Raw genomic sequence first — 27229 nt, 5'->3', positions numbered from 1 at the left:
GGCTGAAGGCATTGGGTACTGCAAAGTTTATGAGCTCTGACAACATACCGACAATAATAATAAAGACTTGTACTCCAGAACTAGCCACGTCCCTAGCCAAGATGTTCCAATACAGCTACAACACTGGAATCTACCTGGCAATGTGGAAAATTGCCTCAATATATCCTGTCCACAAAAAGCAGGACAAATCTAATCCAGCCAATTACCGCCCATCAGTCTACTCTCGATCATCAGCAAAGTGATGGAAGTGGTCGTCAGCAGTGCTATCAAGTGGCGGTTATACAGCAATAGTCTGCTCACTAACGCTCAATTTGGGTTCCCCCCAGGGCCGCCCAGCTCCTGATCTCATTACAGCCTTTCTCCAAACATGGACAAAAGAGCTGAACTCAAGGGGTGAGGTGAGAGTGATTGCCTTTGACATCAAGGCAGCATTTGACCAAGTGTGGCATCAAGGAGCCCTAGTATAACTGGTGTCAATGGGAATCAGCGGGAAAACTCTCCACTGGTTGGAGTCATTCCTCGCACAAAAAGAAGATGGTTGTAATGGTTGGAGGTCAATCATCTCAGTTCCAGGACATCGCTGCAGGAGTTCCTCTGGGTAGTGTCCTAGGTCCAACCATCTTCAGCTGGTTCATCAATGACTTTGTGGTGAGAAGTAAAGATCTTCATTGATGATTGCACAATGTTCAGCATCATTAACAACTCCTCACATTACTGAAACAGTCAGTGTGCATATGCAGCAAGACTTGGACAATGTTCAATTTTGGGCTGATAAGTGGCAATTAACATTTGAGTCATTCAAGTGCCAGGCAATGACCATCTCCAACTAGAGAGAATTGAAACGCCTCTCTTGATATTCAGAGGCATTACCATCACTGAATCCCTCACTATCAACATCCTGAGGATTACCATTGACCAGAAACTGAACTGGACCAGCCATATAAATACTGTGGCCACAAGAGCAGCTCAGAGGCTGGGAATTTTGCAGCAAGTAATGCATCTCCTGACTCCCCAAATCTGTCCACAATCTACAAGGTACAAATCAGGAGTGTGATGGAATACTCTCCACTTGCTTAGATGAGTGCAGCTCCAACAGCACCCAAGAAACTCGACATTATCCAGGACAAAGCAGCCACTTGACTGGCACCCCATCCAGCACCTTAAACATTCACTCTGTCCAGCACCAATACACAATGGCAGCAGTGTGTACCATCTACAAGATGCACTGCAGCAACTCACCAAGGCTCCTTCGACAGCACCTCCCAAACCCACAACCTTTACCATCTAGAAGGACAAGGGCAGCAGATGCATGGGAACACTACCACCTGCAAGCCCAACCTCAAACAACATATCATCCTGAATTGGAAATATCTCATTGTCGCTGGGTCAAAATCCTGGAATCCTCTCCCTAACAGCACTGTGGGTGTACATACACTGCATGGACTGCAAGGGTTCAAGAAGGCAGCTCATGACCACCTTCAAGGGCATTTAGGGACAGGCAATAAATGTTGTCCTAGCCAGCGATGTCCACATCCAGTGAAAGAATAAATAAAAACAAAAACTTGTGCAGGGTTGCTTATGGGTCCGAAGAGGTGAAGGGGGCAGGGGATGTCCTTGTTCAAAGGCACAGTGCCTGATTGAGGAACCTAGCATTGGGAAGTGGGGAAAGATGGGGAGTGGCTCGCTCAAAGCCATCCCCTTGTTCTTGGTGCCTTTCGCTCTACCCCGCAGCACCCCCTCCATTCCTTACCTGTGGCCTGGGATCCAATGACAATCCAAGGACTTGGGTGAGTGTGTTGTACCTGCAGCAGCCACACCCTCCCTGGCGGCTCTGCTGTTCAATACAGCTGCAGGCCCCTGATTGGCCAGTTGGTCTTGGTGGGTGGGATTTCCACCCCACGGTCCTTGATGCTGGGGAAAGGCCTGCTACTGGCCTGTCAAATGCCCGAATGGCACAATTTGTAGTCAACCTTCCCAGAAAGAGACAATGCAGGGGGTCTTGCCAGCTCTTCAGCCAATGACTGAGATCCCTGTCACTTCCATTAGATTCCAGCCATAGACTAAAACAAGATGAATGGAAATTAGTTCAACCCTGTTGGAATAAGTAGGCCCAAGGCTCGATAAACTTGAGTCTTACTTTAATAAGTCCAACAAGCTTTGGCCGCCCACCACGAATGCCCAGGAGATACACTGTTGAAGTGAGGATGAATGTCAGGCAATGGTCCTATGATAAGACCTAGGAGGGAGGTTATGATTGGGAGGGGACCAAGCGAGATCTGGCAACATTGTTGTGCACTCCTGCTCCTACTGTCTCCACATTAAGGTAAGTTTTAAAAAAAAATTAAAGCAAAAAATATATTTATTCTTGAGTGGCCTCAAGCACATGAACCAGTTAGTTCACTGCAGAACTGGAGACCCAGTTGGATCTAACGTAGTGCAAGCTCCCCCAAATTCTTGACTAATATTGGAAATGGGTTCCAAAACAGGCACTAAATTCTTTATTCATATATCCTAGGCTCAGACCCCTACGGTGCCCAAACAAATATGACATCAAACGTGTTTCTGATGCATTTCAAGGGTAGAAACCCCTAAATTGGGCCTCCATGTCCCCAATTTCTGTCTGGAAATGAAGTGCAATGAGATCCTATTTCATGGCCGATGAATCGAAGAATGGCAATTTAAAAAAAAATTATTGGTTCATGTGATATCAGCGTCACTGGCAAGACCAGGATTTATTGCACATCACATCATTGCCCTTCAGAATGTGTTGCTGAGCTGCCTTCTTGAACTGTTGGAGCCCACGTGGTGTACGTACAGCCACAGTGCTCTTAGGGAGGGGAATTTCAGGTCTTTAACCTGGCGACAGTGTTACAATCCTATTAGGAATTGTTCACATTTAAAGAGAAATCCCAACACTCACTAATATAGTCAACAGAACTACTCCAGAATGTTCCAGATATTCCAACAAACACACTTTTCTATGTTAAAAGAATTAAACAAAGTAAATATCTTAACACTAAGTTATGAGTGTGTATGTTATACATTCAGTTTTACTCCTTACTTTCCCCAAACCTTTTCCTTATTGAACACATCAATCTTAAAGTTATTATTTCTGTAGGGACCACCCATAATAATGCCACTGTCCTCTGGAAACTACCCTTATTCTCCTTGTTTCAGTTATTCTCAGAGGTAAAACTTTCATTTACCAACTCTTGACTGTGGATACTTCAGTCGCTTGTTTTGGTTGCCTTCTCAATACTTCTAAGCTAATCTGATGGTTGCTTTCTTTTGCCACAAGGTGATTTTTTTCACTAGTGGCAAGCTGGAACAAATCTTCCAATTTCTGTTCCCTCATGTAGTCCAAACTGAGATTAAGCCATACATGCATTCCATGCGGTGAATGATGAAGTTAGCATTTTCTCTGCTTAATCTGCAAGCCTAATTATCTGCCATTTACTTTGATTACCTTCTCTCAGTGTGCTGCACCACACAAAATACAGGTTGTAACTAAAACTCAGCAAACACCGGGATAAATTCAAACCAGAGAATCTTCCTAAGCTCTACCCATCTCCATGATGATGTGGTATGCTCTCGGATGTCCTCAAGCATACCTTTAGGTTAAGTATCCCTCATTTAAAATTCTTTACCTAATGCGACAAAACAGTAAAAACTGGGAAATAACAGTACTGGTCCGAACTGCCAGTTTGGACTCTCCCTTGTTGTGAGGATTGCAGACATCATGTCTCCATCTAAAGGCCCACAGATTGGTCATCCATGGTTTAAGTTTTGGCACCTGCTGTTTTATGGCTCTTACCATTCTACTCTGAACTCTTAAGTCAACATAGCCCAGCCTTTCGATAAACATGACCCATTCCTGTATTGTAATTAACTCAGGTTTGTTGGAGTTGCATTCACATTAGTTGTTTACCTGTTTTAAATTAGGTTTCAACCCAGTTCTCTACAGTTAAACTTCAATTCCTAAAGCCTCAAGTTATATTCTAAAACATATATATTATGCACTAAGTATTTCCAACAACAGTGATGGAACGGTGACATATTTCCAATTAAGCAAGGATGGTGTGTGACTTAGAGAGGAACTTGGTGGTTTTCTCATACATCTGCTGTCTTTGTCTTTTTCAGTGGTAGAGATCAGGGGTTTGGAAGGTAAGGAGCCTTTGTGAGTTGCTGCAGTACATCTTGTAGATGGTACGCACTGCTGCGAATGTGCACCAGTGGTGGAGGGAGTGAATATTTAAGCTGATGGAAGGGATGCTGTTCAAGCTTTATCCTGGATGGTATCAAGCTTCGGGTGTTGTTGGAGCTGCACTCATCCAGGCAAGTATGGAGTTTTCCATCACATTCCTGACTTAGACCTTGTAGATTGTGGACAGGATTCAGGGAATCAGGAGATAAGTTACTCGCTGCAGAATTCCCAGCCTCTGACCTGTAGCCACTGTATTTATATGGCTGGTCCAGTTAAGTTTCTGATCAATTGTAATCCCCAGGATGTTGATGGTGGGGGATTTAGCACTGCTAATGCCATTGAATATCAAGGGAAGATGGTTAGTTTATCTCTTGTTTGAGATGGTCACTGCCTGACACTTAAATGACAAGTGACATTCATGCCACATATTAGCCCAAGCCTGAATATTGTCCAGCACTTTCTACATGGGGACGCAGATTGCTTCAGTATCTGAGGAGTTGCAAATGGTACTGAACATTGTGCAGATTATGAGTAAACATCCTCACTTCTCAATTATTTGGAGGGAAGGTCATTGATGAAGATGGTTGGGAAAAATGCCCTAAGGAATTCCTGCAGCAATGTCTTGGGCCCGAGATGACTGACCTTCAACAACCACATCATTTTCCTTCCAAATAACCATGACAAAAAAATAATTATAGAATAAGCAAGATGGCCAAATGGCTTTTCCTTGTATCTTATTTACTGGGTATTCAACCTTACAAACATAGTACAAAATCACAAATTTCATTTGAAATCTGAGTAGAGTTTAAGCAGTACATTTAGTCGTAAAATTATTTTATTGTAATTATGCTGTTTCCTGCAAAATATCAAAAAAATTCCCATAAGTAAAATAAACACATCACCTGCAGAAACCTCCTTTTCTCCAACAAGAATGTCCTTCAGAGTGAATGGTGTAGAGCTGTATTTCTTTCTTTTCCAGAATTTTTTTTTCCTCTTTGTGACTAGACTGAGTGGCTGATATCGGTCAGCCTCACTCAGACCAGGAACAGGTCTCAGTCTGCCCGTATCTCCAACCTGCTTCACAAAGTTCTTTGTAGCAGCAGCAAACATTTCTTACTAACAAAAACCTTATCTGGTTTGTTACAGTTGTCTCACACTAGAGAGATTAGATTCTGGAATTCTAAACAATCAAACTACTGCACGGAATCAAAAACAACTGAAACTATAGTAACTTTGAAATTGTCAGCCATTTCAGTGGAACATCTCCTTGACTGTGCTGTATCTTTTTGCATGTCTATTGTGCTCAGGTTTATGAATAATAAACAAGCAGTTAACCTGATAGGGGTGTTTGTGACAATATCTCTTGCAGTCACAAATTTATTGTAATTATCTAATTATAAGTTTGAGAATTAGCAAACCAAAAATCATTTTAATTATACATAGGTTTAAGTGTATAATTTGGTTATTGCTGAAATATCAAGGTATCTTTAAAACACAATTAATTTTTTTTTAATTAGGAAGAGTGAAAACAAATACTGTACTAAACTTCAGAATAAAACATAAATTTTTTTGTTTCATATATTGCTGATATTATTGTTGCAATAAGGTAATAAGTACCTGGATCTGGATTAGAAATCATTGAATCAAGTCTTTTTGGTCAGAGATTTGCCAACCTTTTTTTGGGAATACACAAAATGGAGGATGCAATAAGCAAGATCACCCCTCCCTCAGTACCGCACCGTACTGTCAACTTAGATTTTTGTGTTCATGACTTGAACCAGTAACCTTCAAACTCAGAGCTGAGGATGCACTAACTTATTTGTGGCTGACAATATAGAATCATTGAATGATACAACAACAGGAGGAAATCATTTAACCAATTGTGCCCATGCCAACGCTTTGGTAGGGCCATCCAATTAATCCCACTCCCTAGCTCTGTCCCTCTAACCCTTTGTCCCATCAAATATTTATCCAATAACTTTTTTGAAAGTTACTACTGAATGAGCTTTAAACACCCTTTCAAGCAATGCATTCTCAATGCATTTTTTTCCTCACGTTGCCTCAATGTTTTGCCTATTATCTTAAACTCATGCCCCCTTCTAGTTATTGACCCTTCTACCACAGAAAACAACTTCTCCTTATTTATTCTGTCTAAACTATTCATGATTTTGAATAACCCCGCTTCTCCAGTCTCTCAACGTAACTCAAGTTCCTGAACTGGAGCACCATTCCAGTAAATCTCTTCTACACCCTCTTTAAGGCCTTGGTATCCTTCCTGAAGTGTGCCCAGAATCAAAATCAACACTCCAGTAAGGCCAGATCAGTTTTTATGAAGGTTCATTTCTTTGGTAAACTATTCCCCTATTAATAAAGCCAAGGATTCCATATGCCATTTGACAGTTTTTTCAACTTGTCCTGCTATTTAGAAGATTTGTATACATATCCCCACATGTCTCACTTCAAATCCTTATTGCCTCACCTCAATCTTCCAACCAAAATTAATGACTTCACACTTCTCAGTGTTAAATTTAATTTGTCTATTTCACCAGTCTATGTCCCCCTGAAGTCTACTGTTATTCTCCTCATTGCTGACAGAATTTCCGATTTTCAGGTCACGAGCAAACTTTAAAATTATGCCCTTTATACTCAAGTCAAGGTCATTAATCTATAGCAAAACTATCAGTGGTCCTAAACTTAACACCATTATATAATCTCCTCCAGTCTGAAAGCGAACCATTCACCAATACCCTCTGTTTTCTGTCCTTTAGCCAATTTCATATCCATGCTACCATAGTCTCTTTAATCCCATTGGCTTTAATTTTGCTCACGAATCCATGGGACTTCATCAAATGGTTTTTGAAAGTCCATATATGCAACACTACCCTCATTAACCTTCTATATTACTTTATCAAACAACTTGATCAAGTTAGTCAAACATAATTTGCTATTAAAAATCAGTACAAATTTTCATGAATTAGCCTACATGTTTCCAAGCACCAATTAATTGTGTTCCAGATTATTGTCTCCAAAAGTCAGACTGATTGATCTGTAGTTGCTGGGTTTACCCCTCTTCCCTTTAGAAGGCTGTTGTTCATATCATCTTATAAAACATCACATGTTGTAATTTTGCCTTGTTTATTTTCAGTTGGGGATTTGCAAAACGCACGAAAATTTATGAGAGGCGTTTTGTTGCAAAATGTTAATGTCTCTTTTCCTCACTTGTTATCTGCAGTTCAAGTCTTCTTGACAAATTGCAGGTTTGTATGGAAACAAAGGCAATCCAAGAGTTTGTAATCCTTCTAAAAGACTGAACTACATGACTAATCTGAAATGGCAATACCCTAAAAGGCTAGGATGAAATTTCAGGATTAAGTTGAAGCTACTTTTATATTACATTAAGACATACTCCTGATAGCCAAATTCTGTGCAGCTAGCTGCAATCTAAAATTACTTTTGCTGGGATTTGCTAAGACTGGTAACCATGTAAAGACAAATAAAATAGAAGCAGGAATAGACCATGGGGCACCTCAAGCCTACTACTGCTGTCTGGACAATAACCTACCAATAATCAATCTGAGCAGGTATGAAAGATCTCACAACCAAGGACGACTTGAGAGTGAAGGCAACTGCTGCCTTGTGCTGTTTGTTGTAAAGACCTTTGAGATAATATCTGATAAGATAACAGAAATATTTAACTCTTTTATGGTGAAATGTATCATCTAGGTAACTGCTATTTCTGTGAGGGCAATTGCTTATTATAATCAACACCCCAATAAAAGCTTCAACATCTGATGACATCCATCTACTTTTTTAAAGTCTGCATTTATACAAACTATGGCAATGCTACCACTCCATGAACACATGGGTTCTTGATGTCAATAATCTTTTCTCATGTTTGAGTTTCTGTCATAACATGCATTTTAGCAACTCTGGCTTGTCTTATTTTACAATGGGAGCAAGATGAGAAAGGGTTGGCTTGCCAAGATTAGGAAGGCCGATGTGAGAATAAAAAAGTTAACATTAATGGACAAGAGCATGCTTTTCTGGAGTTGGTATTGTTAGGGGGAAATAAAGGGATACAGTATAGGGATACAGTAAGAACTCATTGAAGGGAATCAATACTTAAAATATCCAAGCACGCAAAATCTGTCTGCGTAAGCAGTTAACAGTTAAAGGCCAGGCTGGACAGAGAGAAATCTAAACGATGCACATTCTCAGGACTTGTGAGTATCAGCAAGGCCATATTGGACAAAGAAGAATGTAAATATGATAGATTGGGTGTTTTGGGAGTCAGACTGGAGCCTTAGGTTGGAAAACAACTAAGATTGAGCCTGTTTACAGCAGATCGGGAAAAAACAGATGGTCTTAGTTTAGGTACGAGGGAGGGGTCTCTGCCTGGGTGAGAAAAAAATAGGGACATACAATACATGTACTTGTCACTAGACTTATCCGTTTAATATAAACCTATATGTTGACAAGATCAAAATCTGGAAACTGTTCTTGTATGTGACCAATAATGTATAAAAATGATGAACACGTAGGTTAGCAGAGTACTGTCTCAAGCTGTATTGAGATGGTGCCCTCCTTGCAATTGCTCGAATAAATGATCGTAACCTGTACCTGAGTCTCCTGTGGTCAGTTCATCAAAGACACCACATCAGTATTAAATTACACTATTAGGCAGAGTGAAGTGAGTTTCATTGTAAAACTGGACATGTCACATCTTACCCTTGGACAGCTTCACGTTAACACATAGGGCAGAATTTAACGTGTGGCGAGTAGGCAGTGTGGGCATAAGCAATTTCTGATCCTACCTGGTCAAGGAAACCCACAGCCACCATGTGCTGATTGGCCAATTAAGGGCCAGGGAAGCAGGCCGAATGAATGGCCCAGCATGGGCCTGCTGGCTGTGGATGGAGGCGGGCATTGGACCAGGAGAGGCTGTCATTGGGGATTTAAAGGCCGGCTGGCAATGCGTTTCCCCGGTGAGAAAGGGTTTTCCGGTTCTAGGTGCCACTGAGGGTAGTGTTCAGTTCTTGGTGCTACAGAGAGGGGATGCCAGTTCCTGTTGCTGTTGAGACAATAACTTCCAGGCCCAGAAATGGCACAGAAATGCACACATGGCCCCACAGTTCTTGGATGACTCCATGGTTCTTGGATGACTCCCTGCGGACCCTCCTCCAGGCTGATATTGAAAGGTAGGAGGTTCTCCTCCCACAGGATGGCAAGAGGAGATCTCCCTATCTGACAAGGAAAGCCTGAATTGAGGTGGCAGAGATGGTCAGTACTTGTGGGGTCGTATATAATACCTGGCTGCATTGCAGGGAAAGTGTGAATGACTTTCTTTGACCTGCAAGAGTGAATGATGAGGCACACTGACAATGTGGTCATGACAATATGGGGGTGTTTGCATATGAAGCGTGTGGTAATAGGTCATCAGGAAAGTGGATGTATGTTCCCTGTTTGTATCAATGCTAACTGAGCACTCAGTACTGTGCAATGCTCGAGGGGGCTGGGAAATAGTAGCTGAGTTGTTCACGTATAAGGGCCACATGCAGCGCAGTGCAGAAGGGCCTGAAAGAGAAGGATCTCTACCGGAGGTGTTGAGCCAACTAGAATTGAAGCTCAATCTTCTGTTGTTTCTGCAAGAGAAGCGGGCCTACAATGCCCAAGAAAGGTCGATGACAGTTGGGGGTGTCCCAACCTTGACAGTGTTCACCAAGATGGAGGAGAACATCCTGGATCTGATAAGTCAACAGGGAGCCATATTGGTTAGCCGTGAAGAGGCTAGGGTCACTTCTGGGGGTGATGAGTTTCATGGGGGTTCTCTCTCAGCAAGGGGTCGAGGAAGTCTGTCAGGAGCAGGGTCTGGGATGGGTTTGAAATGCAATGAATGAAGATTACCACATCTGCATGCTGCATCATATATTGCATTGCTGTTTGAGATTAAACAAATGTTACCCTTTGTCCCTGCTACTCATCTGTCTTATTCCTCACCAAGTCATTTGGTGGCCCGAGCAGACTTCTACCCTGAGGGACAGCCGTTAGCCTTCAAGGAAGATGAGCAAATATAAGAGTGTGCACTGTCCCATCCTTGTTCCACACCTAGTACCAGCTCAGACACTAGCAACTTGGCAGGTTTGTTTATGCACTTAGACTCGAATAGTTGCACCTGCTAGTTTGAGCACTGCAAAATCGCCTGAGCAGCTGCCAGTTCAAGCCTTTCACTCTCAGAATTTGGGAAACCAAAAAGATCCTGCACCCTTGGCAGACTGAATTTTTTAAAAAATTATGGGACGTGGGCATCACTGGCTAGGCCAGCATTTATTGCCCAACCCTAATTGCCCTTCAGAAGGTGGTAGTAAGCCACCTTCTTGAACTGTTGCTGTCCATGTGGTGTAGATACATCCACAGTGCTGTTGGGGAGTTCCAGGATTTTGACCCAGTGACAGCGAAGGAACAGCGATATATTTCAAGGTCAGGTTGGTGAGTAGCTTAGAGGGGAACTTCCAGGTGGTGCTGTTCCTATGTGTCTGCTGTCCTTGTCCTTTTAGATGGTAGTGGTCATGGGTTTGGATGACGATCCTCTGGAGTCATCTGTGAGGCAGCAGATATTGGATGTACAATGGGAGATATATAAAAATCTGGCAGAGACAGGGGAGTCCATCCAGGCCATGAGCCCAGTGATCACCCACCCTCTCTTTGGAAAGTGTGGCTTCCTCCATTGAGAAGTTGGCAATTCTCATGGAGAGCCACACTCAGCAACTCAATCAGGGCTTTCTGGGCATATGTTTGAACCTGCAAATCCTCGCATTGCCAATGACATGTCGGCTAGGCATTGCCAGTGCGAGAGATGGACAAGGTACCTGGTGCACCAGCCAGGTCTTGGTTCATTTCTGGTAAGAAAGGACAGCTATATGGACCTCACGTTGACAGATGAGCGGCAGCTGTCTATATCCTCTTAGAGTGCTCCTGATGGTGACAGCTTCTCCTTCCCCACTTTGCCAATGACACCAGCACTTCAGGATGCCACTGTGACAGAGGAGGCTCCTGCCACCAGGTAGGTGTCACTCAGAATGCTTGGGCCTTCACGGCCAGAGGACATCTGTCGAAGTCAGCCAGGCCAATGGGGCATCAGAGTCAGCGGCCTGCCTCCAGTGCAGCTGATAGTGTTGGAGGAGCACCATGTACAGCACTCAGAAAAGAATTAAAAACACTTTAGGTATGCAAGGGCCATCACAGGTGTTACACATATAAACTGAGTTTGGTGTTGTTCATTTGCTCTTTGTTAAATTGTTAATTTTCTCTGTTTGCCAGATGCAAATGACTGGATTGCGGGTTTGTTTATTAAAGGCTGCAATGCACTGACATCTCCATAACAAAATTCAGAGACCATTGTGATAAATGTGTGCAGAGGCAAGAGCTCAGAATGCATTATTTAGGTGTTATGCAGGGCTGGGTAGAGGTTATGTGGCACCTCCCCTTAGGTGTATGGGAGAGGCATGTGAAATCTTAGTGGAATCATTTCATGATCAGGGCCTCCCTTGCACCCAAAATATGTTGGCCATCATGTTGTTTTACATTGCCATGGTGCTCCTCAGTGTCCAGGTTAGACTCTTCATCTGACATTGCCTGACGTGTCTCCATGTCCTCATCCTCAATGTCCTTTCCTTCAACAGACCCAGATTGTCATGTGCTGCTCTCTGCACAATGATCTTTGACACTCGAACTGTTGCGTAATGCAAGGCTCCTGCAGATTGGTCATGGTGACAAAATCTCATTTTCAGAAGGCTCATAATCCTCTCTACAGTTGCTCTTGTGCAGGCATGGAGTGTTGAATCTCTTTTCCGCAAGATTGTAAGGATGCCTGTGTTGTGGGACAAATGCCACTCAGAGTTGGTCAGAGAAAGGTTTTTTTTATTACAGGCACGCAGGAGAATGGTTTAAAGCAGTAGAATCTCTCAAAATATCAGTTACAAAACATACATTTATACATGGTACAGCTTCAGTTGGTCCCATGCCCGAACATGTTTTGACTGCTCATGGAGCCATTCGGAGCAGCAGTGGGAGCGGAGCACAGCAAACCTGAGGGTGAATGGCACCAGCAGAGCTTCTCTGGTCGAGGCCCAGATCAAGCTAGTCGAGCAGCAGCTAACCCCAATGAGAACCCCGCCTGAATTCAAAAAGGCTGACGAAAGTGACAGTGCAAAGCAGAGAGCTGATTGGTGGTAGTGGGTAAGTTGTTTTTCTCCACTTTAAAGCTACATTAAGGAAAGGTAAGAGTTCTAGCATTTTTTTAAAAAAAGAAACAAAAATAATTTTCTACTTGATTAAATTTAGGGTAAGTATTTTTGCTAAAGATATGTCAGGGGAGCTCAGTCCCGTGTGGGACTTCAGAACGTGGGGAGTCTTAGATGCTCCTGGTAGTCTGGGGGACCATATCTGCAGGAAGTACCACCGGCTTGACCAGCTTCGGGGCCAGGTTTCAGAGCTTGAGCGTCGGCTGGAGGCACATCAGTGCATCTGCGAGGCTGAGAGTTACGTGGATAGCATATTTTTAGATGTAGTCCATCCCACAGCTTAAGGAAGTGCAGTCAAGAGAAGGAATGGGTGACCACCAGTCAGAAGAAGGGAGGCAGGCAGGTAGTCAGGAAAGCCCCAGAGTGCATCTCACTGAAGAACAGTTTTTGTGTGTTGGAAAATGGTGAGAGTGATGGTTTCTCTGGGGACTGCAGCCAGAGCCTAGCAGCACAAGTTGGGGTGGGGAGGAGATAGAGAGGAACAGCAATAGTGGTAGGAGACTCAATAGTGAAGGGTGCAGACAGGCGCTTCTGCAGCCACAGATATGACTCCAGGATGGTGTGTTGCCTCCCTGGGGTCAGAGTCAAGGATGTCACCGAACAGCAGCAGGGCATTCTGAAGTGGGAGGGTGAACAGTCAGAGATTGTGGTTCACATTGGTACCAATGACATAGGCAGAGAGAGGCATGAGGTCCTGCAACAAGAATTTAGGGAGCTTGGTAGCAGATTAAAAAGCAGGACCTCAAAAGGTTGTAATCTCTGGATTACTCCTTGTGCCACATGCTATTGAGTGTAGGACTAGGTGGACAGAGAGTATGAATACGTGGCTGAAGAAGCATGGCAGGAGGGAGGGCTTTAGATCCCTGGATCACTGAGTCAGTTTCTGGGGAAGGTGGGACCTGTACAAGTCTGACGGGCTGCACCTGAACCAGAACGGGAGAAACATCCTTGTGGCGGGGGGGTTGGTTTTGCTGCTGCTGTTGGTGGGGGTTTAAACTAATTTGGCAGGGGGATGGGATACAGAGTGAAAGTATAGTAGGAGGTGATGTATAGACAAGTATAGAGAAAAACCAATTGAGTCTGGAAGAAAGAGCATATATAGTCAAGTTAAGGCACAAGGGAGCATGCATGGCTGAAAGGCATTTATTTTAATGCAAGGAGGCTTGTGAGTAAGGCAGATGAGTTGAGGGTGTTGATTAACACATGGGGATATGATATCATTGTTATCATGGTGACATAGTTGAGAGAGGGGCAGGATAGGCAGCTCAATATTCCGGGGCACAGAATCTTCAGTTCAGTGGGGTCGGTGGAGGGGGGGGTTGCGTGTGGGAGGAGGTGGTGTCGCAATATTGACCAAGGAGTCAATTACTGCAATAAAGGAGGGATGAAATCTTAGAAGGCCATATGGGTAGAACTTATAAACCAAAAGGGGGCAATCACATTGCTGGGAGTGTACTATAGACCCCCAAACAAACAAAACGAAAACAAACAAAAGGGAGGGATAGAAGGGTAGATATGTAGGTGAATCTCAGAGAAGTGTAAAAATGATAGGGTAATAATAGTAGGGGATTTCAACTTCCCCATTATCAACTGGGATAGACAAAGTGTGAAAGGCTCAGAGGGGGGCAGAATTCTTAAAACGCATCCAGGAGAGCTTTTTAGGCCAGCATGTAGAATGTCCTACAAGAGAGGGGACAGTGCTGGACCTAGTTTTAGAGAATGAAGCATCAATTGGGGAGCATTTCAGCAATAGTGAATATAACTCAGTAAGACTTAATGTAGTTACGGGAAAGGGTAAAGATGGACCGGAAATAAAGGTTCTGAATAGGGAGAAGGCCGATTTTAATATGATAAGACAGGATCTGGCCAAAGTGGACTGGGAGCAACTACTTGTTGGAAAATCTACATCAGAGCAGTGGGAGACATTCAAGAAGGAAATAGAGAGAATGCAGGGTCAACATGTTCCTGTAAAGGTTAAGGGTGGGACCAACAGGTCCAGAGAACCCTGAATATTGAGGAATGTACAGGATTGGATAAGGAAAAAGGGAAGCTTATGGTAGATACCGAGGGCTCAAAACAGCGGAAGCCCCAGAGGAGTATAGAAAGTACAGGGGGTTACTTAAAAAAGAAATTAGGAGAGCGAAGAGGGGGCATGAAGAAACACTAGCAAGTAAAATAAAGGAAAATCCAAAGGTGTCTTATGAGTATATTAGGGGCAAGAGGATAACCAGGGAAAGAGTAGGGCCCATTAGGGACCAAAATGGCAATCTGTGTAAGGAACCGGAAGAAGTAGGTGAGGTTTTAAATGAGTACTTTGTATCTGAATTCACTATAGAGAAGGATGATGTAGGTATAGAAATTGAGAGGGGGACTGTGATATACTTGAACAAATTAGCATTGAGAGGGAGGAGGTTTCAGCGGTTTAAGTGGGCTTAAAAGTGAGCAAACCCCCAGATCCATTTGAAATGAATCCCAGGCTATGGGATGCGAGGGAAGAGATTGCAAGGGCCCTGACATTAATTTTCAAATCCTCTCTATCCACAAGAGAGATGCCAGAGGACAGCTAATGTGGTACCATTACTCAAGAAGGGTGATAGGGATAAACCCGGGAACGATAAGCCAGTGAGTTCAACATCATTGGTAGGGAAACTTTTGGAAAAAATTCTGAGGGACAAAATTAATCTCCACTTGGAGAGGCAAGGATTAATCAAGAATAGTCAGCATGGCTTTGTCAGGGGGAGATCATGTCTAAAAATTTGATTGAACTTTTCAAGGAGGTGACTAGGTGTACAGATAAGGTAGTACAGTTGATGTAGTCCACATGGACCTCAGTAAGGCTTTTGACAAGGTCTCACATGGGAGGCTGGTCAAGAAGGTAAAAGCCCATGGGATCCAGGGCAATTTGACAAATTGGATCCAAAATTGGCTTAGGGGCAGGAGGCAGACGGTGATGGTCGAAGGTTGTTTTTGTGACTGGAACCCTGTGTCCAGTGATGTGCCACAGGGTTTGGTGCTGGGTCCCTTGCTGTTCGTAGTGTACATTAATGATCTAGACATGAATGTAGGAGGTATGATCAGTAAGTTTGCAGATGACATGAAAATTGGTGGCGTGGTAAATAGAGAGGAGGAAAGCCTTAGAATACAGGACGTTATAGATGGGCAGAACAGTGGCAAATGGAATTTAATCTTGAAAAGTGTAAGGTGATGCATTTTGGGAGGGCTAACAAGGCAAGGGAGTACACGATGAATGGTAGGACCCTAGGAAGTACAGAGGGACCTTGGTGTGCATATCCATAGATCCCTGAAAGCAGCAGGAGAGGTAGATAAGGTGGTTAAGACATATGGGATACTGGTCTTTATAAGTAGGGGCATTGAATACAAGAGCAGGGAGGTTATGATGGAGCTGTATAAAATGTTACTTCGGCCACATCTGGAGTACTGTGTGCAGTCTGGTCACCACACTATAGGAAAGATGTGATTGCATTGGAGAGGGTGAAGGGGAAATTCGCCAGGATTTTGCCTGGACTGGAGCGTTTCAGCTATGAGGAAAAACTAGATAGGCTGGGTTTGTTTTCCTTGGAGCAGAGAAGGCTGAGGGGGAACTTGATTGAGGTGCACAAAATTATGAGGGGCATAGATTGGATAGATAAGAAGAAACTTTTTCCTTAGTGGAGGGGTCAATTAGTAGAGGGCACAGATTTAAGGTAAGGGGCAGGAAGTTTAGACAGGATTGGAGGTAAGATTTTTTCACCCAGAGGTTGGGGGGTATCTGGAACTCACTGCCTGAAAAGGGTGGTAGAGGCAGGAACCCTCAACATTTAGGAAGTATTTAAATGATCACTTGAAATGCCATATCATACAAGGCTACAGGCCAAGTGCTGGAAAACTGGAGGAGAGTAGATAGGGGCTTGATGACCGGTGTGGACACAATGGGCCGAATGGTCTCTTTGCATGCTGCAAAACTCTGACTCTATGGTCTCGTGTCCCTCGTAAACATGTACCATCATATTGTTGCAGACAAGCAGGCTAGTAGCAATGTACAAGATGTAAGATAAACAGAGAACAGCTCGGGATTATCAGCTACAGTAACTTCATCTCTGTACACACATAGAAAAACAATAGCTTATGTGTAGGCCAACGGTTGTGGTGACAAAATACAGCAAGAGAAACAGTTCCCATGAATATAACTCACTTTATAATTCCTATTAATCATTTTAATCCTTTATCCCCTACATCAATTCCCTCCTGTTGGTCCCTGGTCAGATTACATCTGACCCAGGTGGACACAACTCATCAGACTGGACCCTGTTAGCCAACAGGGCTAACCAGGGATCCTACTGAACTCCTGTGGGCATCAAGTCCTTAGTTCTACTTGCATACCTAATCAATGTGCAGTTCTCTTATTAATTTGGTGATCCTAGTGATGTCTACCTAGGCTTGGAACATGAATAGTCAAATTAAACACCATCAATATCATCTTGACAGCCCTCCTCTAGAGGTGATGCTGAGACAGCAACTGGAATGTATCCCCTGTGGGACATTATCATTTGCACAGTGTGCGAAATCATCACCCTTTGGTCACAACAAATGCAGATGTTGAGCACTGAAGCAACAGCAGCAGCTATTCTGCCCAATTCTTACCAATTATATTGCATTCGGCCTGCCGCAGCACTAGCACTAACAAAGCCCTTTAACACCCGGCCATCCCTTTGGCTAAATCCGCTTGTGCTGCCCCCTTCACTGTAACCTGCCGATTTTGATCGATCTAACTTCTAGCTGTCAGTAGGGCCTTCTTAACTGCTTCTCGAGCAGCTTTTTCTAGCATGTTATCCTTACTTAGCTCGTCATTCCTCCTTCAACAGCACCTTCCAAACCACAACCAGTACCATCTAGAAGGACAAGGGCAGCAGATGGATGGGAACATCACCACCTGGAAGTTCCCCTCCAAGTCACTCATCATCCTGACACGGAAATATATCGCCATTCCTTCACTGTCACTGGGTCAAAATCCTGGAACTCCCTAACAGCACTGTGGGTATACATACACCACATAGACTGCAGCGGTTCAAGAAGACAGCTCACCACCACCTTCTCAAGGATAGCTAGGGAAGGGCAATAAATGCTGACCCAGCCAGCGAAGACCACATCCCATGAATGAATAATAAAAAAAAGTTATCTGGTTTCCTATCTTAATCACACCATCCTCGGGAGGCGGCACAGCAGTGGGATACTGTGTCGGCTTCTGATAACTGCATGTTATTCAATTAAAACATCTTGCATCAATACATCCTAATCAATTAATGACATCAGTACAATGGTCTTGGCAATATTGCCCTTCAAGTCCCAGCTCCCAAATAAATGGGGGCAAATTAATCCACCCTGAGTCTATTGAATTCCATGGGCTCTGTCTATACATATCTGGAAGAAGGAATACCATTCCTTTGAGTTGCCCATGCTTGCTATTATGTTGCAGCTGGGGTTTCTCAAGTGCAATGTCATGCCTGTTTGATGCAGAGTGGCTCTTATGTCTTTGTCTTACCCAAATCCGGTTCCATGAGTACTACAACTGTTTGGTTTGTGCGAACTTGAGGTGATCTTATCTGATATCCACACAATGGGTTTCTTTATCCACTCTTCCCTGCCTCTTTCAGGCAGTTGTACATACTGCCCAGGATGCAGACAGGTGCTTGTGCTGTTGTGCATGGTGGGCAACTCCCACGCTGCTGTGGTTACCAGGAGGGTGGTGTTCTGAATTAATTTATTTCCGATGTGCTGCTCCTGTTGGCAAAAACAGAATGCAAGTCATTAAAGTTTAACAAGACATCAGTGTTTTCATCTACTTCCTCCTAGCATATCTAAACATATACAAGTATCACTGGCCATTAGAATTGTGAGAGGTCCGATTGAATGGGGTCCCAGTCCTGGTTTGGAAGGCACTATCTTTACCATTACTCTGTCCTGTACCTCAGGGAGCTTTTGTGGTTTAAGCTCAGTTCCCTGTCTTTCCCTGTCAGCAGCTTCTTGCTGCTATTTTACTCCTGCTTTCATGCCTGGAATTGCCTGTGAAATGGCTTCCTTGGTCATGATTCATTTGCAGAGGAACACCCCACAAGCAGATATCAACTCACTCAGTGATGTTCCTTATTCTTTTGCAGGATTGTTGTTAACTTCTGGGCTATCATAAGTGTGTGTAATTAAAACAACAGATTATGCACGGACTTAAGATCCTCCAGCTCTCCCTTTACTTATATCCATCTCGAGGATAATCCTTAAGTATTATTTCTCCTTGACCTTCAATTGTCACAACCCAAAATTCCTTTTGCTTTCATTTCGCTCCTCTGAAAGTCAGTTTTCCTATGGAGTACTATTCAGGCCATATTAACCATTTCATGTCACACTGTCAGGTAGCTGAACAAGTCTGGGACCTGTTCTTCAGTGCAGCTGCACCATGTAATTTCACATGTTAGTCACTTCACAATTTCCCCATCTGTTAGATTGTTCCCTAAAGCTTTGATTGAAAAGTTCCCTTTCACCCATCATGCTTGGTGCTGATCTCTTCCCTCTCCCACAAATCCTTGTTTTGCATTTATGGAAGGTTTATCAGGTCTGAGGGATTGTGCTGTGTATTCTGCCAATCAACTTAATCATCTGGGATTTCACTGTCTTAAAAGGATGCACCATTCGCTAATTCATGACTTTCAGGTAATCTTCTGAAAGATAGATCCCCTTTGATCCTCAAGATCTTTGCTTATCTCCTCCTATATGATCCCAATTTTCAGGCGGTGGCCAGATTATCAAATTCAGTTCTCAAAGTTCGTAGGCAAAGACACAAATATCTCAAAGAGGAAGCTGTTGCCTTATTTGTCTCATCTACTCTTTCTTTTCACTAGAATGTACATCAATGCCAGATTGATATATTCCATTGAACTACACCCGATGTAAGTCATTCCAATTCCCATTTGGTGTTGTGTCCTTTCCCTTAACTCTCTCCTCAATCAATTCCTCATACTGTTTTACACAGAATAGTTACCATCTTATCTCATTCATGAGCCTTGGAGTTTACAGTCCAATAACATGTTTTCATAATATCTCTAAAACAGAAATCAAACATTTCTGGGTCCTGTGTGTGAATAGGGCTCGCAGTGTGGCTTACTTACACATGCTAGAAGCTACATATATTCAGACACAGTGTCCTGCCCTTTGCAGGCAGAAGAAGAATGTCCATGCACTGTGTCTTTTTCAACTAAACAAAAGCTTGGGCGGATGGTGGATGGGTCAGCCATTCCCTGGTTCATTCCCCATGGCAAGGCCTTGACTAGAGTCGACCTGCTTTGTTTGAATTTGAATAAAACCTTGTCAGTTAACTGTTTCCTGGTGCATTCTCCATGGCAATCCCTGTACCAGAGTTCACTTGCCAACCAATCAGCACTCTCTTCTTATACAGTATAAATTTTTATTTCCTTTACTGCTGATATTCTTGCAATCTGTTCTGATGAGGGCAAGACGAAAAGTTGCAACAGCATGTCTTTTCAGCAATATTCAAGTTCTGCAATATCAAATACTTATTAAAAGAAACCTCAACAGTCAGCATCCTCACTTGTGCTCACCATAATTGATTTTTAAAAAAAATTACCTTAATACTCGATGCTCATGCTCACTCTGCTCCTCTTTTTCAGAACTCCTTCAGCGATGCACTCTGTAACCTGGGGCTCTCCAAACAACCAGGCACCTACCTGCTGTCCTGTGATGCAAGTCCTTGATCTTTATTGTCGATTTGCTCTCCTGGTGCTCCCTGACTCCCCACCGCTGCTTTTATCCGTGGGTCTCAGACACAGTTTACCTTCAGGCTTGCTCTGTTTCCTGCTGAATCCTCATCACTACTTTTAGCTGTGGGTTTCTGGTCTGGTTTTCCCTCAAGCTCCATTTCGGTAGACCTGGTTGATTCCTTTCACTGAAGTGTTTTATTGAACCGATAGCAGTATTGTGAGAAGTGATTTCTGAGCTCACAAAAGCATATCATACAGTTTTAGGAAGATTTTGGCTGCAGAACTGTTGATCAATAGAAATTCTGAGAAAACTGCCTCATTCACCAACTCCACAAACCATTGCTAGGCTAGTAAACATGACATCCTGTCTGTTGAAGCAGAATGGAAAACCAATAATAGGTAGGATTATTAAAGTTTTTTGTAAAGCATTTTCAGATGCAGTATTATAGTTTTTGTAAAAACCTGTTCAAGATTAAATAAGCCATTAATGATGTTCATAAACCAACTGTGAATCTAATGGTTTATGTTTGGAGGGGTGGGGGAAAGCAGCTCATTCTTGTACCAAGAATCTCTTGACTTAAGTTTGTTTTTTGATTCATAAGACTGAGAGTTTGCCATGTCTGTTGTTATTATTATATTCATGAGTTTGCAAGGGAATATGCAATAGAGGTGGGAAAGCCCACTTACTTGCTGATTTTAACTCCCCTTCTCCAAGAGAAGGTGTGGGGCAAGGGGCAGTGACTTACCTCCTCTGACTCCACTGCCTTTCTCCTATGTTCTGCTTTAAACAGGTTAACAAGACACACACAAAGGCAGTAGGATTTTCTTAAATCTACAGTTTGGATCTCGGTGCTGTCATTGGGACCTGATCTGCAGTTTCAGTCAAAGGCCTGATGGGGAAGAAGTCACCTGCTATGAGGTGAATCATGGGCCAGAAGAGACCCAAGCAGCTAAGTTTAAAAATGTTATTTAAGGTTCCTTGGAAACCTGGAAGACCAGTTGTCCAGAATTTAAAAATATGCAACAATAAACTCACTAAATAAAAAAGTCAATGATTTTCAAATTGAAAGTACTTTAGCATCACAAAGTCCAAGACAAAAAATTACAAGTAAAAATGTTAATTTCTATAGCACACATTCATTCAAGTTGAATGTACATTCATTTTGTAAGGCAATTGGAATTTGCTGGTCAAAGATTACATATGAAGTTGATCCCAGTTATTGTGGACAGGATTTTGTTCAGCTTTTAGCGCCCAATTTCAGGGGTATCGGGGCAGCCAGAAGAGGAAAAAAGAAGCAAAAAAAAAGGGCAAAACCCTGTCTACCGGAAATGTAGACATGGTGAGTTTGCATACTCCCACTGTCCCATATGTCAGTAAGTGACATTAGAAGCCTAAACATATGTTTGGGCATGCCAGGCCCCCACACCTTGTATGCAAAGGGCTGGTGTGCAGACAACAGCAAACATTTAAGGTTGTGGAAAAGAGCGCAAGGAATAGGGGCAAGATTAGGTTATTGGGCAATTGGAGATTGTTCTCAATAAGATCATGGCTGATCCTCCTTCAACACCACTTTCCTGCACTACCCCAATATAGGAACAAAAGTAGGCCATTTAGCCCCTCAAGCCTAAAAGATAAAAGCAAAGTACTGTGGATGCTGGAAATTGGAAATAAAAACAGAAAATGCTGGAAAAGCTCAGCAGTTCTGACAGCTTCTGTGGAGAGAAAAACAGTTAATGTTTCGAGTCCGTATGACACTTCTTCAGAGCTCCCTCAAGCCTGTTCCACCATTCAATGTGATCATGGCTGATCTATGACCTAATTCTATATATAAAGGGTTCATAAATGTAAAGGTAAATGCATTTCAGTAATTTTAAAACAATTTTCTGGTGAATTTCTCATTTTATTCTATTGATGTGACCAGTAGAAGTTTCTGCAAGCAATGCAGTCAGAACTTCACAAGTGTCCACTCAATGCACCACTTACCAATTGCCCAGATCTCAGAAACTCTGGGAAGAATTTTCTGGTCAGCGAGTGGGGTTGGGGCCCACTCGCCGATGCATAAAATGACGCGTGGTGACGTTGGGCGGGCATCCTGACGTCACCACGCATCATTTAGATTTTCAGTACAGTGGGCGCGCAGCTGAGTCGGCTATGCACCTGCCGACCTGTCAAAGGCCTAATTAAAACAGTTAAATGAGCTGCCCGTCCAACCTTAAGGTTGGCGGGCAGGCAAAGTGCCCAGGCAGGCAGGCAAAGTGCAATTGGCAGACTTCCCATTTTTCACGAAACCTCATCCACAGGCGGGATGAGGCTTCATGAAGTGTTTAAAAATTCAATAAAAATTATTTAAAAAATTAATTGACATGTCCCAGCTCATGTGACACTGTCACATGAGGGGACATGTTTTGTAAGTTTTAAGTTACTTTATTCAGATGTTTAAAAGTTAAACAAATCTCCCTGAGGCACAGCCGCCTGCACAGGCAGCGCTCAGTGCTTCCGGGTGAGCGTCACGCTGGGTGGGTCTTAATTGGCCTGCTCACATAAAATGGTGGCACGGACACGATCAGGGGAGCCAATCGGGTTGGCGCTTGCTCCCGCCTGCCCCTGCATAACCCCCCCCCCAACCGGACAGAGGGAGGGTTGGAGGAAATTGAGCCCTCTGGCTCCTGAACCATGTGTTGACAGACCTGTCCATGGGCACTGTGACGTCATGGTGACACACATGGGGGTGGGGGATACTGTGATGTCACCAGATGACGAGAATTCTCTTTCGCCTGAGATAAAAACAAAAAACTGCGGATGCTGGAAATCCAAAACAAAAACAGAATTACCTGGAAAAACTCAGCAGGTCTGGCAGCATCGGCGGAGAAGAAAAGAGTTGACGTTTTGAGTCCTCATGACCCTTTGACAGAACTAGGTGAATCCAAGGAAGGGGTGAAATATAAGCTGGTTTAAGGTGGTGGTGGTGGTGGGGGGGGAGGGGGGGGGGTGCGGTGGTGGTGGGTGGGTGGGGGGAGAGAAGTGGAGGGGGGTGGTGTGGTTGTAGGGACAAACAAGCAATGATAGAAGCAGATCATCAAAAGATGTCACAGACAACAGAACAAAAGAACACATAGGTGTCGAAGTTGGTGATATTATCTAAACAAATGTGCTAATTAAGAATGGATGGTAGGGAACTCAAGGTATAGCTCTAGTGGGGGTGGGGGGAGCATAAAAGATTTTAAAATATTTAAAAATAATGGAAATAGGTGGGAAAAAGAAAAATCTATATAATTTATTGGAAAAAACAAAAGGAAGGGGGAAAGAAACAGAAAGGGGGTGGGGATGGAGGAGGGAGGTCAAGACCTAAAGTTGTTGAATTCAATATTCAGTCCGGAAGGCTGTAAAGTGCCTAGTCGGAAGATGAGGTGTTGTTCCTCCAGTTTGCGTTGGGCTTCACTGGAACAATGCAGCAAGCCAAGGACAGACATGTGGGCAAGAGAGCAGGGTGGAGTGTTGAAATGACAAGCGACAGGGAGGTTTGGGTCATTCTTGCGGACAGACCGCAGGTGTTCTGCAAAGCGGTCGCCCAGTTTACGTTTAGTCTCTCCAATGTAGAGGAGACTGCATTGGGGGCAACGAATACAGTAGACTAAGTTGGGGGAATTGCAAGTGAAATGTTGCTTCACTCCTTTCAAGTGTTCCAGTGAAGCCCAACGCAAACTGGAGGAACAGCACCTCATCTTCTGACTAGGCACTTTACAGCCTTCCGGACTAAATATTGAATTCAACAACTTTAGGTCTTGACCTCCCTCCTCCATCCCCATCCCCTTTCTGTTTCTTCCCCCCTCCTTTTGTTTTTTTCCAATAACTTATATAGATTTTTCTTTTTCCCACCTATTTCCATTATTTTTAAATATTTTAAAATCTTTTATGCTCCCCCACCCCCACTAGAGCTATACCTTGAGTGCCCTACCTCCATTCTTAATTAGCACATTCGTTTAGATAATATCACCAACTTTGACACCTCTGTGTTCTTTTGTTCTGTTGTCTGTGACATCTTTTGATGATCTGCTCCTATCACTGCTTGCTTGTCCCTACAACCACACCACCCCTCCACTTCTCTCCCCCCACCCAACCCACCCCCACCTTAAACCAGCTTATATTTCACCCCTTCCTTGGATTCACCCAGTTCTGTCGAAAGGTCATGAGGACTCAAAACGTCAACTCTTTTCTTCTCCGCCGATGCTGCCAGACCTGCTGAGTTTTTCCAGGTAATTCTGTTTTTGTTTTGTTATTCTCTTTCGCCTTGAACTCGGTTAGGGCCTCATTGAAAAACTCCCAGCATTCTCGAGAGGCAGCTCCTGGATCACATGACAAATGGAAAGGACTACAATACCCAGTATTCATCACGGTCCCCCATCACCGGAAGTGAGTGGGCCGGAAGCAGCGCTGCGGGTTTGAGTCCAAACACGGGACACAGAGCACCTTTTCCGCGCGGCTACAATCCTACTCCGCCGAAACCAGCATGTCTGAGGAAAGGTTTACAGCCGCGTCCAAAAGGAGCTCTGGATGCACCAGGTGAGCATCAGCAGCTGGGATTCACGGCCGCTCAGCGCGTTGGCTAACAAGGCGGAGGAAGCTCTAATAGAGCAGAGTACGGTGGCTTTACTCACCTGTTAATAACTGCAGTGTCTGTGCACCTACTACCTGCTTGGGTACAACTTCCACATTTAAAACCCAGAATCAGTATCAAAGCCCCCCCCCCCCCCCCTTCCCCCTCACTGCAGCTACTCTCTGCTGTTGGAGAAGGAAGCTTTTACATGGAAACCAAAATAGGAGCAGGAGTAGGTCATTCGGCCCTTCGAGTCTCCTCTGCCATTCAATATAATCATGGCTGCCCCTCTCTCTCTTTCCCTACCTCTTGATGCCTTTAGAGTCTGGAAATCTATTTCCTCAAATATATTCAGTGACTTGGCCTCCACAGCCTTCTTTGGTAGAGAATTCCATAGGTTCACCACCCTGCGTGAAGAAGTTTCTCGTCTCAGTCCTAAATGTTCTACCCTGTATCCTGAGACTGTGATCCCTTGGTCTAGACCTCCCCATCCCCCCTCCCCAAGCCAGAGGAAATATCATCCTTGATTCCAGTCTGTCCATCCTTTTCAGAATTTTATACATTTCAGTGAGATCTCCTTTCTTCTAAACTCCAGTGAATACATGCCTAGTTGGCCCAATCTCTCCTTATATGACAATCCTGCCATCCCAGGAATCGGTCTGGTGAACTTCTGCTGCACTTCCTCTATGGCAAGTATATAAAACCAAAACAGAATTACCTGGAAAAACTCAGCAGGTCTGGCAGCATCGGCGGAGAAGAAAAGAGTTGACGTTTTGAGTCCTCATGACCCTTCAACAGAACTGTTGAAGGGTCATGAGGACTCAAAACGTCAACTCTTTTCTTCTCCCCTGATGCTGCCAGACCTGCTGAGTTTTTCCAGGTAATTCTGTTTTTGTTTTGGGTTTCCAGCATCTGCAATTTTTTGTTTTTATGGCAAGAATATCCTTCCTTAGGTAAGGAGACCAAAATTGTACAGAATACTCCCAGGTGTGCTCTTACCAAGGCCCTGTACAGCTGCAGTAAGACATCCTCGCTCCTGTACTCAAGTCCTCTTGCAATGAAGGCCAACATATCATTTGCCACCTTAACTGCTTAACCTGCATACTTGCTTTTAGTGATTGGTGTACAAGGACACCCAGGTCCCTTTGTACAACAACATTTCCCAATCTAGCACCATTTAAATAACACTCTGCCATTCTGTTTTTCCTACCAAAGTGGATAACTTCTCACTTATCCACGTTATACTGTAGCTGCCAAGTATTTGCCCATTCAATTTGTCAGAATCGTCTTGGAGCCTCATGCTCCCACCAAGTTTTGTGTCATCAGCAAACTTGGAAATATTACATTTGGGTCCCTCATCCAAATCATTGATATACATTGTGAATAGTTGGGGCCCCCAAGCACTGATGCCTGCAGTACCCAATAGTCACTACCTCCCACTCTGAAAATGGCCCATTTATTTCTATGGTTTCCTGTCTGCTAACCAATTCTCAATCCATGCCAATATATTACCTCCAATCTCATGTGCTTTAATTTTACACACTAACCTCTTATGTGGGACATCAAAAACTTTCTGAAAATCCAAATACACCACACCCACTGGTTCTCCCTTATCTATTCTGCTAGTTACGTCCTCAAAGAACTCCAGGAGGTTTGTCAAACATGATTTCCCTTTCTTAAATCCACGTTGACTTTGTCTAATCCCATTAATGAAGTTCTCCAATCTATTTTAGCCAACTCACACCTCATACCTTGGTAGTTTCCTTTGTTAGGATCCTAGTTTTATATCTGACTACTTCACTTTCCATCCCAATGCCCTAGTTTCATATCTGACTCCTTCACTTTCCATCCTAATGGAGAATTCTAACATGTTATGGTCACTGTTCCCTAAAGGAACCCGCACAACAAGATTATTAAACCAACATAACAGCAAATTACTGTTATGATGCTAGAAATCTGAAACAAGAACAGAAAATGCTGGAAAAACCCAGCAGGTCTAACAGCATCTGTGAGAGAAAAAAAAAACTGTTAACATTTCGAGTCCTTATGACGTCAGAGCTAAAGAGAAGTAAAAATGTAATGAAACTTATATTGTTTAAGGGGGGTGGGGGTGGAGCAGGTGAAGCTGGATAGAAATTAAACCCTTCTGATTACAAAATATCAAATCTAGGATAGCCTGTTCCCTAGTTGGTTTCTCGACATACAGGTCTAAAAGACCATCTTGTGTACGCTCCAGGAATTCATCCACCACAGTATTTATTGCCAATTTGGTTTGTCCAGTCTATAGGCAGATTAAGTCACCCATGATTACTGCAGCACCCTTGTTACATGCATCTCCAATTTCCTGTTTAATGACATCCCCTA

General features: G+C 43.5%; 2 protein-coding genes across 3 annotated transcripts in view; one reads left to right on the top strand and one right to left on the bottom strand.

Moving 5' to 3' along the window:
* The window catches only part of pjvk (pejvakin), a 29387-nt gene extending 24073 nt beyond the window's left edge, over window positions 1–5314 (bottom strand). For both annotated transcript variants that reach the window (XM_041201667.1, XM_041201668.1), the window contains exon 1: window positions 5107–5314. In XM_041201667.1, coding sequence (XP_041057601.1) covers window positions 5107–5314 — 208 coding nt within the window. The remainder of the gene's footprint in view (window positions 1–5106) is intronic.
* A 19354-nt stretch (window positions 5315–24668) lies between these two features.
* Window positions 24669–27229, top strand: part of LOC121285209 (interferon-inducible double-stranded RNA-dependent protein kinase activator A homolog A-like) — a 50065-nt gene continuing 47504 nt past the window's right edge. Inside the window, exon 1 of the mRNA XM_041201493.1 lies at window positions 24669–24831. Coding sequence (XP_041057427.1) covers window positions 24779–24831 — 53 coding nt within the window. The 5' untranslated portion in view covers window positions 24669–24778. The remainder of the gene's footprint in view (window positions 24832–27229) is intronic.

Source organism: Carcharodon carcharias, chromosome 12 (genome assembly GCF_017639515.1).
Source record: "Carcharodon carcharias isolate sCarCar2 chromosome 12, sCarCar2.pri, whole genome shotgun sequence".
NCBI lineage: Eukaryota > Metazoa > Chordata > Chondrichthyes > Lamniformes > Lamnidae > Carcharodon > Carcharodon carcharias.
Note: the sequence above shows the minus strand (reverse complement) of the source record. Positions and strands in the feature narration are given on the sequence as shown.